We start from the raw sequence: 12,098 nt of genomic DNA on the forward strand, positions 1-12,098 counted from the left end.
TCGTTTTTGCAGTACACGAGTTCCGGTAAAACCCATACCATGGGGGACTTTCAGTGACCTGTTCAAACTAGTCCCGTTTTCAAAATATCGTCATCTACATGTCGTCGTTTCGTCAAGTTTCGTTGAAATTCATCGAGATCCCAGGTAGTTTTTCAGATGATGTGAACCCACATTAAACACCTTACCACTGACTACATACTTAATTATTTTTAACTGATTTTACATGGAACTAACAGTAAATGTTTTGTTTTTCTTATGTGGTGTGTGGCTTAGTAATATTAAGAATTCAAAAATGTGCATTATATATAAAAAGGCCTTTTTATGAATGTGTAATGTATGTTGTTACTTTAAATGTAATTTTTGTAATGGTTGTTATAAATTGTTCATAACCTATTAAAACGTTTGATTTAAACCACCACAGCGAAGAATCAAATTCGTAGGTATTCATTTCTCCAAGTATATAATTAATCTTTCAAATTATCTATATTTTCAAATAATTCTCGATTCGTAATTCCTTAAAAAAATACCTACACGTAAATTAAACTGTACCAGAATTTTCACATTTCGAAGTACGTTTCTATTTAATTTTAATAATAATGAAAGTATTTACATTATTATTAAAATTAATATGGAGTTTAAACACGTATCAGCCTCATCAATACAAACGTTTCTATTTGTTGGAAAAAAAACTTAAAAAATACCTTTCTGGGCTACAAAATTACAGCATGTGAACAATGTTTCCAAAACTAGTTATTTGCATACAAATTTAATGCCACTTTTGAACAAGGGGTTTCAAAAAATATTTTCGAAAAAAGCACCAAACACCTAAACCAAATTTTGAAATATATAAAAATTATCTTCTATTTATCTTCTATTTCAATTTTTGTTGTTTCGATTTCTCAATTTTTGGCTTTCTCGTTTTTAGATTATCACATTTTATACCAAATGTGCAGCCACTGGTTGTGGAGGACGCCGGGCTCTAAAATTTTAGAATACAGTAATGTTGTGCCCGCCTATATTTAATAATTATAATCGCTTCCTGTTTTGAGCCGACATTTTGCTGTGTGTTTAATTGTCGCATTCTTTGGATGTATAAACATAAGCAATTGAAATTAAGCATGTACTAATAATATATTTTTACTTCAGAGGCGAGGGAACTAAATAACTTTAGTGTTCTTGTAATATAAAAAAATCTTGGGGGCCTCTTGTGTTTTATTTGGAAAGAATTTTACAGAATCTTAGGGGCTCCTAGCGTCTTTTCTTTTAATATGTGATGTTTCGATTTCGAATGGTCAAAACCGAAAAATCTAAAAGATCCAAAAATCCAAAAATTAAAATATCGAATCGATGAAAATGTTGTAAGATTTAAAGACTAAAAAGATTTGAAAAATCCAATAAGTAAACAATCAAAAAACAAAGTCGAAAAATTTGACAATTTAAAAATCGAAAATTTCAAAAATCCCAAAACTGAAACGTCGGAAAATTGAAAAACCGCAAAATCGAAACATCAAAAGATGGAAAAATGGGAAACAATACTCAAAAATTTTGACCCAAAATCCGATATGTAAAATCGAAAATTTAGAACATCAACGAATCGAAAAATCAAAAAATTTAAGATTTAAAAAGTCTCGCAAAATTTTGAAAAATCAAATAAGTACAAAATCAAAAAAAGAGAAAGTCGAAAAATCTAAAAATTTTAAAATCGAAATACATATTGAAAAACCCAAAAACTTTAACAATGAGAATTTGGGAAATCGAGAAATTGGAAAGACGAAAAATCAAAAAGAAAAATAAAGAACCGATTAACCGAAAAATCCAAAAATTTATATAAAAAATGAATTATCGAAAAACTGAGAAATCGAGGAATCGAAATTGAAAAATCACGAAATCCAAACATCCAAAGATCGAGAAGTCGAAAAATCGAAAAATGCAGAAATGAAAGTGGCTAAAAATCGAAAAATGGGAAAATTCAAGATTGAAAAACTTTAATTTAAAAAAATTGATAAACCGGAAAAGTGCGAAATCGAAACAACGAAAAACCGAAAAATTAATAATTCCAAAACATTGAAAAAGCGGAAAATCTAAAAACGAGAAGGGGAAAAATTGAAAGAAAATCGTTAAATCGAAAAATTGAAAAATGGAACATCTATAAACGAGAAGGCAAAAAATCAAAATATTGTGAAATCGAAACAACCAAAAAGTGATAAATCAAAAAAAACAAAGTCGAAAAATGTAAAAATCTAAAAACCGAAATACATATTGAAAAATCTCAAAACTCAAACACTGAAAATTCGAAAAATCGTAAAATTGAGAAATGGAGAAATCGATTAATCGCGGAATTGAGAAATCGAAAAATCCAAAAATTTATATTAAAAAAATGAATATCGAAACTGAAGAATCAGTTCCAAAAAATTGAAAAACCGGAAAATCTAAAAATGAAAAGGGGAAAAATCGAAAACTGAAAAATAGACATTAAAAAATTTAAAAATTAAGTACGAAAAATTGAAGAATCGGAAAATCTAAAAATGAGAAGTCAAAAAATCCAAAGACTGAGAAATCGAAACAACAAAAAGCGAGAAATTTAAAATTTCGAAAAATTGAAAATTTACAACAAATGTAAGATGTTTCAACTCACAAAATTTTGAAAAACCGAATAATCCAAAACAAAACAGAGACGAAAAATCTAAAAATTTAAAAATCCCAAAATTTAAGCATTGAAAATTTGAGAAATAGAAAAATCTACAAATTTATGTAAAAAATGAATTCTCGAAAAACTGGAAAATCGAAAAATTGGAAAATCGCCAAATCGAAACAACGTAAATCGAAAAATCGAAAAATTGAGATATCGCAATAGCTGAAGATCGAAATATGGGAAAATTCAAAATTGAAAAATTTAAACCAAAAAAAAAACGATAACCAGAAAAAAAGAAGAATCGAAATATCGAAAAACTGAAAAATCGAAACAAAAAGTGAAAAATTTGAAATTTAAAAATTCGAAAAATTGAAAATTTACAACATCGCGAAATCAAAACATCAACGAATCGAAAAATTAAAAAATTGAAAAATCGAAAAATGTAAGATATTTAAAGTCACAAAATTTTGAAAAATCGAATAAGTAAGAAATAAAAAAAAACAGAAAAATCCCAAAACTTAAACACTGAAAATTTGAGAAATCCAGAAATCGACAAAACGAAAAATCAAAAAGTCGAAAAATAAAAAAATCGATTAATCGAGAAATTGACAAATCAAAAAATCCAAAAATTTATATAAAAAAGTGAATTATCGAAAAACTGATAAATCGAGAAATTGAGCAAACGAAAAATCCAAAAATGTATATAAAAAAATAAATTATCGAAAACGTGAGAAATCGAAAAATTGAAAAATCGCGAAATCGGAAAGACCGATAAGTCGAGAAGTCGAAAAATCGAAAAATTGAGATATCGCAATAGCTGAAGATCAAAAAATGGGAAAATTAAAAAATGTAAGATTTAAAAAGTTGCAAAATTCTGAAAAATCGAATAAGTACAACAACAAAAAAACAGAAAGTCGAAAAATCTAAAAATCGAAATACATATTGAAAAATCCCAAAACTTAAACATTGAAAATTTGAGAAATCGAGAAAACGGAAAGACGAAAAATCAAAAAGTCGAGAAATAAAAATATCGATTAATCGAGAAATTGAGAAATCGAAAAATCCAAAAATTTATATATTATCAAAAAACTGAGAAATCGAAATCGAAAAATTGGAAAATCACGTAATCCAAACATCAAAAAAAGATCGAGAAGTCGAAAAATCGAAAAATTGAGAAATGGAAGTGGTTAAAAATCCAAAAAATGGGAAAATTCAATATTGAAAAATTTTAACTTTAAAAATCCAATAAACCGGAAAATCTAAAAACGACAAGGGGAAAAATCGAAAGAAAACCGTTAAATCGAAAACTGAAAAAGAGACATCTCAAAAAATTGAAAAATTTATTCCGAAAAATTGAAGAAACGAAAAATCTAAAAATGAGAATCTGAGAAATCGAAACAACAAAAAGTGAAAAATCTAAAATTGAAAAATTCGAAAAATTGAAAATTTACATCGCGAAATCAAAACATCAACAAATCGAAAAATGTAAGATTTAAAAAGTCGCAAAATTTTGAAAAATCGAAATACATACTGAAAAATCAAAAAGTAGAAAAATAAATCGATTAATAATCAAAAAAAAAAAAATTCTAATTGGGAAATCGAAAAATCCAAAAATTTAAAAATGAATTATCGAAAAACTGAGAAATCGAAATCGAAAAATTGGAAAATTACGAAATCGAAACATCAAAAAAAAGATCGAAAAGTGGTGAAGTCGAAAATTCGAAAAATTGAGAAATGGAAGTGGCAAAAATCGAAAAATGGGAAAATTCAAAATTGAAAAATTTTAACTTAAAAAAAACAGATAAACAGGAAAAGTGAAAAATCGAAACGTCGAAAAACTGAAAAATTAATATAATTCCAAAAAATTGAAAAACTGGAAAATCTAAAACGAGAAGGGGAAAAATCGAAAGAAAAATCGAATAAGTTAAAAATAGAAAAAAAACAAAGTCGAAAAATCTAAAAGTTTTAAAATCGAAACACATATTGAAGAATCCCAAAATTTAAACATTGAAAATTTGAGAAATCGAAAAATTGAGATATCGCAATAGCTGAAGATTGAAAAATGGGAAAATTCAAAATTGAAAAATTTAAACTTAAAAAACCCGATAAATCGAAAAATCTAAAAATGAGAAGGAAAAAAATCGAAAGACTGAGAAATGGAAACAGCAAAAAGTGAAAAATCTAAAATTTAAAAATTCGAAAAATTGAAAATTTACAACATCGCGAAACCAAAAAATCAACGAATCCAAAAATTAAAAAATTGAAAAATCGAAAAACGTAAGATTTAAAAAGTCGCTAAAAATCGAAATACATATTGAAAAATCCTAAAACTTAAACATCGTCGAAAAATCCAACAATTTATAAAAAGAAACGAAACATGAAAAAATCGAGACGTCAAAAAAGTGAAAAATTTCAACTTAAAAAACCGATAAATCAAAGAAGTGAAAAATGGAAACAAGGAAAAACTGAAAAATTAATTCCGAAAAATTGAAAAACCGGGACATCTAAAAACGAGAAAGGGAAAAATCGAAAAAAAACCGTTAAATCGAAAATTCAAAAATCGAAATATCGAAAAATTGAAAAATTAATTTCGAAAAATTGAAAAAACGAGAAGGCAAAAAATCAAAGGATTGAGAAATCGAAACAACAAAAAAGTGAAAAATTTCAAATCAAAAAATCCGAAAAAGTTAAAATTTAAAAAATCGAGCAATCAAAACATCACCAAATCGAAAAATCGAAAAATGTTATTCATTATTTTCGAATTGTCAATATTCGTCAGTTCATTCAATTTTTCACCAAATCAGGTTGATAAAAAACACCACTCGCCATTTAAAATCTACCCACGATAAATTTAAATATGTATTCATTTTTGTTAAAAAATAATCATTTGTAGGTATATGGCGGTCACTTGTTTAAACTCCATTGATTCACTTTTACCTTTTTTTTGAATTTTATTCAAATTACAGATCCAAATTTTGTGTATAAACTACAAACTTTAAAACCATTTTAGATTTCGCGGTCTGTCAAATGGTGTCAGTAATTTTTGTTTTTGTCAAGTTTACGCCAGAAAAAACAGAAAATCTTTTACTGAAGTAAATCGAAATTTGATCATTCTAAACGGTACACAAGCATGAACAGAAAATGTGTGACCTTGAAAAGGTTGATGCAACGTGAACCATTTTTATCTAAAAGTTGCCAACAAACTTTTTATACAAAAATGTGAACTTTTCTTGCGTTTATGTCAGTGTACCGGAAGTAATGTGTGACAAATACGCCAATGGCGATAAATTTAGGTTATGTTTCAGATACTTTTTCGAATTTAAAAATGTCAAAATTGACAATTACGAATTAATATTGCTGCCAATAATACAGGATCGCCAACATACATTTTAATCTTCAATTTAACGTCAAATGGGGAACATAAAACGTCAATCATATATGAAAATTAGGACGAGATTTTTGACCAAGTCCGACGTTTCACGCTCCCCACTCCCCGAAATAAACCCCCACCTTACTTAAATATTTTATTGGCACGAATTACACGTGATACATAGCCCTGAGCGAAACAGCTAGGTACATTTTAATACTCAAAAAAGGTACTCCTTATAACCCGAAAATAGTGCTCTTGCAACCAACCGAAAACAACCATTACTTATCACAAACGAAACACCACGAAACCATAAGTGAAATATTAAGGCACTAATAAGTGCAACACTGTTGTGAATCGAACAATACTCTTACGATTTATTGCTAGGGGTGATTGATCAGTGGAGTCTTGTGTTATTGCAATTTCGATGCGCGGACAAAATCAGCGAAAGATGAAACGAAAACGGTAACCCTATCTTAGTCTTAAAGCTTAGTCACTATTAAATAACACAAGACGCAGTGTACGGCCACGCATCACTCCCCACGAAAAATCGTCAGTCGACACCCTGTTGTGATGGTGCGTGGAAGCTGCTGCACACAACAATCCGAAAATGAAAAATAAAAAAAAAAAAAAAATGGAAAAGTGAATTTTCATGAGTGGAAGACGATTATTGGGGGCAGGCGCTTTCCACGCTGGGGAATAAAGCGTGAAAGTACGCAACACTACGTGTACACATCAACAATCATGCATTTTGAAAAATAGTGTAAACAAAGTCAGTCTACCCTTTACATATCAGTCGAAAACAGGACAAACCTAGATCCGCTAGGCCTTTTTTAGTGTCTCTGACGTCACGATTTTCAGAACCGAACTGTTGTAGGATGAAATCACATTAAAATTGTGCCGGTCATATAAAAATAATGTCTATTCTACCTGGTAGTGGCTACTAGTATACAAAAGTATGTACATGGGTGAGCGAGATCGTTCGCAATCGAATTATCTCGCGCACGCTTGAGAAGCAATAAATTAAAAAGCGATGAACACAAGTTGGGAAATAACCAGATCTACTTAAGTACGTTTCGCGTTAGTGTGGTGGTGGATTAAATTAAAACCTAGTTTTATTAGTTGACGTATTGTAATGGAAGGGAAACTAATATTCGGTTACGTCGTCGTCGCTGGCTTCTCCTGTGAGAAGAGTCCCCCGGTGGGAGAGCAAACTCGAAGAACTGCAATTACGTAACCTGTGAGAAAAAATAAAGTTACACTGAATTCGAAACGACTGACTGAGAACTGGTTTGATCTACAAGCCGGAGCGGGCTCAGGCCAATGTCGACTCTAAGCGCTCTGAAGCGATTTACACCGATTTACGATTTACTAACAATATCATGTTTCACAAGTTTCACTCAATTCTGACATGCCATTTTTTTTTTTAATTAAGAAATAATTCTTTGATTGTATTTGGTACTAGCAAAATATTTTGCAAAGTCGTTTTGTTTAAACTAAGTACATGGAAATAAAGAAATAATTCATTTTGGTAACAAGCATTGTTTCTTGAATGACAAAATTTACATAACAATTGTTGGATAAACAAATAAATATATTTCAAAAACTCAAATACTAGCTATACGTAAATTTTTTGTAAAGTAATTGCGATAAAAATCAAGGCAGACTCATAAACCACAAATATAGGAGTATGTTATGTTGTAAAGTATGAATATGAGTTACTACGAAAAAAAGACTACCCCACTTAATTGTTGGTGGAGATTATTAGATAAATTTTGGTCAGCACGATATCCTTAACTAAATAAGGCAATTTATTTTTTATTTCATGACAGAGTATAGCAGGCGGGTGTTTAAATAAAGAAGTAAAGTAAAAAAAATAAAGATTATTAAAAAATGAATTGTAACAATAAAATTTGAAAAAATTAAAAAAAATAGAAACACTGGCAAAATCTAAAAAGTAAAAAACCAAAAATCCCAAATCGAAAAATTTTAAATACAAAAAAGCAAATCGAAGACCTAATGACACGAAAATTGAAAGATCGGAACATTTTAAAAATCGGGAAACCGAAAAATCTAAATTTGAAAAATTCAAATGACCGAAAAAATGTTTTAATTGTAAATCCAAACTTAAAAATCGAAAAGCCGAATAATCTAAAAATTCACAGAACAAAAAAACACAAACCAAAAACTAAGATCGAGAAACTGAAAAATCGAAAAACAGAAAAATTCCAAAGCTGAAAACTTCAAAATTTTAAAGCGAAAATTCTAAAAATTGTAAAAATAAATGGAATTAAAAACTGAAAACGCAAAAATCGCAAAATCGAAAGACTGGAACAAAAAAATGAACAATTGAAAAAACAAAAATTAATAATTGAAGAAATAAAGAAAATAAAAACCGAAACGAAAAATTGCAAATTTAAGAACTGAAGAATCGAAAAATTGAAAACTCGAGAAATTTCAAATCTAAAAATTGAAAGTCGGAAAATCGAAAAATGAAAATATAAAGAAAACAGAAAACCAAAACGAAAAATTAAAAATTGAAAACTCGAGAAATAATAATAAAAAAAACCGAAGTGAAAAATTGCAAATTGAAAAATAGAAGAAATGAATTTGAAAAATTGCAAAATCTAAAAATGGGAACATCCAAAAGTTGGACAATCGTAAACCTGAAAAATTTTAAAATAACAAAATTTGAAGGAACGAAAAATTGAAAAAATAGAAATTGAAAAAACAAAATGGAAGTCGAGAAACGGAAAGTCGTGTGCCAAAAAAGCAGTACTTTAAGTAAAAAGTTGCAAATTTTCTGGAAAAAAGGACCGAGCCTTTACTGATTTAATCAAATCTAAAAAATATGAAGGCCATGATAAATCACAAGTGAAAACGAAAAATTAAAATGCATACATTCCCTTTGCAATCACTGGCATTTGCCAAAATTAGTCACATTTTAGCAAATACTAGCCCCGCCCACCCGCCCTCTATTTTGTTAGAGGTTATGTCATCTGCCCCAATCACTCTTATCTTAGCAAATATTAGCCCCGCCCACCCACCCTTTATTTATTTAGAGGGTTTGAATTTACCAAGTTCAGTCTTATCTTAGCAAGTACTATCTATGCCCACCCGCGCTGTTCTCATTCTAACGATTTTATTTCTCTTCGATATAAGATCCACCTTTCATTCAGACTAGGTAAAATGAATCACTGAAATCGAGGCGGGGTGGGTGGGCGGGGTTAATTATATGTTCTTTTGTAGAGTGGAAATTGCAACTAATAGAACGTAAGCTGTTAAAAAAAGCGCTAATCGTAATTTTTTCGCTCTACTATTTGCTATAAGATTTATTTCTTATTTCAGAAGAAAAAAATTAAAGAACGGGTGGGTGGGCGGGGCTAAGTTTAGCCTCTTCCTACAGTCTTTCATAAGAAAGCAATAGCCCCGTCCACCCACCCCTTCTTTATTCCAGTAACTGCCCTGAATATTGTTCAATCATTCACCAAAATTAGTTCAATATTAATCAATCTTAGCCCCGCCCACCCACCTTCTCTTTTCTTAGAGGCTATGTGATTTGCCAAAATTAATTTCATCTTAGCAAGTACTTGCCCCGCCCGCCCACCCACCCTCTATTTTGTCAGAGGTTATGTCATCTGCCACAATCACTATCATCTTAGCAAATACTAACCCCACCCACCCACCCTTTATTTTTTCAGAGAGTTTGCATTTACCAAATTCAGTCTTATCTTATCAAATACTACCTTTGCCCACCCCCGCTGTTCTCATTCCAACGATTTTATTTCTATTCGGTGTAAAATTCACCTTTCATTCAGACTAGATAAAATGAATCACTGAAATCGAGGCGGGGTGGGTGGGCGGGGTTAATTATATGTTCTTTTGTAGAGTGGAAATTGAAAGTAATAGAACCTAGGCTGTTAAAAGAGAAAAAAAGTGCTAATCATAATTAATTTTTTCGGTACACTATTTGCTATAAGATTTATTTCTTATTTCAGAAGAAAAAAATTAGAGAACGGGTGGGTGGGCGGGGCTAAATTTAGTTTCTTGTTACAGTCTTTCATAAGAAAGCAATAGCCCTGCCCACCCACCCCTTCTTTATTCCAGTAACTGCCCTGAATATTGTTCAGTCATTCACCAAAATTAGTTTAATATTAATCAATACTAGCCCCGCCCACCCGTCTCCTCTTTTCTTAGAGGGTATGTGATTTGCCAAAATTAATTTCATCTTAGCAAGTAGTAGCCCCGCCCACCCGCCCTCTATTTTGTCAGAGGTTATATCTTCTGCCACAATCATTCTTATCTTAGCAAATATTAGCTACGCCCACCCACCCTTTATTTTTTAGAAGGTTTGAATTTACCACCAAGTTCAGTCTTATCTTAGCAAATACTACGTTTGCCGTTCTCATTCTAACAATTTTATTTCTCTTCGTTACAAGATCCACCTTTCATTCAAAGTAGATAAAATGAATCACTGAAATCGAGGCGGGGTGGGTGGGCGGGGTTAATTATATGTTCTTTGGTAGAGTAGAAATTGCAACTAATATAACGTTGGCTGTTAAAAAAAGAAAAAATGTGCTAATTGTAATTTTTTCGGTATACTATTTGCTACAAAATCTATTTCCTACTTCAGAAGAAAAAGTTACAGAACGGGTGGGTGGGCGGGGCTAAGTTTACTTTTTCCTATAGTCTGCGATAAGAAAGCAATAGCCCCGCCCACCCACCACCTCCTCATTCCAGTAACTACTCTTAATATTGTTCAGTCATTCACCAAAATTAGTTTTATATTAATCAATACTAGCCCCGCCCACCGGCCTTCTGTTTTCTTAGAGGGTATGCCATTTGCCAAAATTAATCTCACCTTAGCAAATATTAGCCCCGCCCACCCACCCTTTATTTCTTTTTGGGTTTGAATTTAACAAATTCAGTCTTATCTTAGCAAATGCTATCTTTGCCCACCCCCGATGTTCTCATTCTGACCATTTTATTTCTCTTCGGTATAAGATCCACCTTTCATTCAGACTAAATAAAATAAATCATTGAAATGGAGGTGGGGTGGGTGGGCGGGATTAATTATATGCTCTTTTGTTGATTAGATTAAATTAAAAAGTGCTAATCGTAAATTTTTTCGGTGTACTATTTGCTATAAGATTTATTTCTTATTTCAGAAGAAAAAACTAAAAAACGGGTGGGTGGGTGGGGGTAAGTTAAGTTTTTTCCTACTATTTTTATAAGAAAGCAATAGCCCCGCCCACCCACCCCCTCTTCATTTTAGTTACGACTCTTAATATTGTTCAGTCATTCACCAAAATTAGTTTTATGTTAATCAATACCAGCCCCGCCCACCCGCCTTCTGTTTTCTTAGAGGGTATGTCATTTGCTAAAATTAATCTCATCTTAGCAAATACTAGCCCCGCCCACCCGCCCTCTATTTTGTTAGAGGTTATATCATCTGCCACAATCACTCTTATCTTAGCAAATATTAGCCCCGCCCACCCACCCTTTATTTTTTTAGAGGGTTTGCATTTTCCAAATTCAGTCGTATCTCAGCAGATTTTACCTGTTCTCATTCTAACGATTTTATTTCGAATATTTAGATCCACCTTTCATTGAGACTAGAAAAAATGAATCACTGAAATGGAGGCGAGGTGGGTGGGCGGGGTTAATTATTTAACGTGGGCTGTTAAAAAAAGAAAAAAAAAGTGCTAAGTGCTAATCGTATACTACTGCTAGAAGAATTATTTCTTATTTCAGAAGAAAAAACTAGAAAACGGGTGGGTGGGCGGGGCTAACTTTACTTTTTCCTATAGTCTTTTATAAGAAAGCAATAACATCACCCCTTCCGTTTTATTAGAGTATATGTCATGCCAAAATTACGTCTTATCTCAGCAATTAGTAGCCCCGCCCACCCACCCTCTGTTTCCTTAGAATATATGTCATTTGCAAAAATCAGTCTTATCTTAGCAAATACTAATATTTTTCCAATCTTGGGTAGAATTTATTCATCGGCAAAATTTTGAGATGACGTTATCAATTTCAAAGTATTCAGTTTGGCAATTCTTGATTTAATCAATAAAATAAATTGACTCAGTCATTATT

The 12,098-nt window shown here is 31.1% G+C and overlaps 1 protein-coding gene across 3 annotated transcripts in view; it reads right to left on the reverse strand.

Moving 5' to 3' along the window:
- Window positions 1-6,143: 6,143 nt before the first annotated feature.
- Window positions 6,144-12,098, reverse strand: part of LOC135127677 (coiled-coil domain-containing protein 102A) — a 28,066-nt gene continuing 22,111 nt past the window's right edge. The window contains exon 7 of one of the 3 annotated variants that reach the window (XM_064054219.1): window positions 6,144-7,237. In XM_064054219.1, coding sequence (XP_063910289.1) covers window positions 7,147-7,237 — 91 coding nt within the window. In that variant the 3' untranslated portion in view covers window positions 6,144-7,146. The remainder of the gene's footprint in view (window positions 7,238-12,098) is intronic. The other 2 variants (XM_064054220.1, XM_064054218.1) reach the window with 2 other exon arrangements.

This window comes from Zophobas morio, unplaced genomic scaffold (assembly GCF_036711695.1).
Source record: "Zophobas morio isolate AGI-343-1 ecotype UQ-CSIRO unplaced genomic scaffold, CSIRO_AGI_Zmor_V1 ptg000012l, whole genome shotgun sequence".
In the NCBI taxonomy this organism is placed as follows: domain Eukaryota; kingdom Metazoa; phylum Arthropoda; class Insecta; order Coleoptera; family Tenebrionidae; genus Zophobas; species Zophobas morio.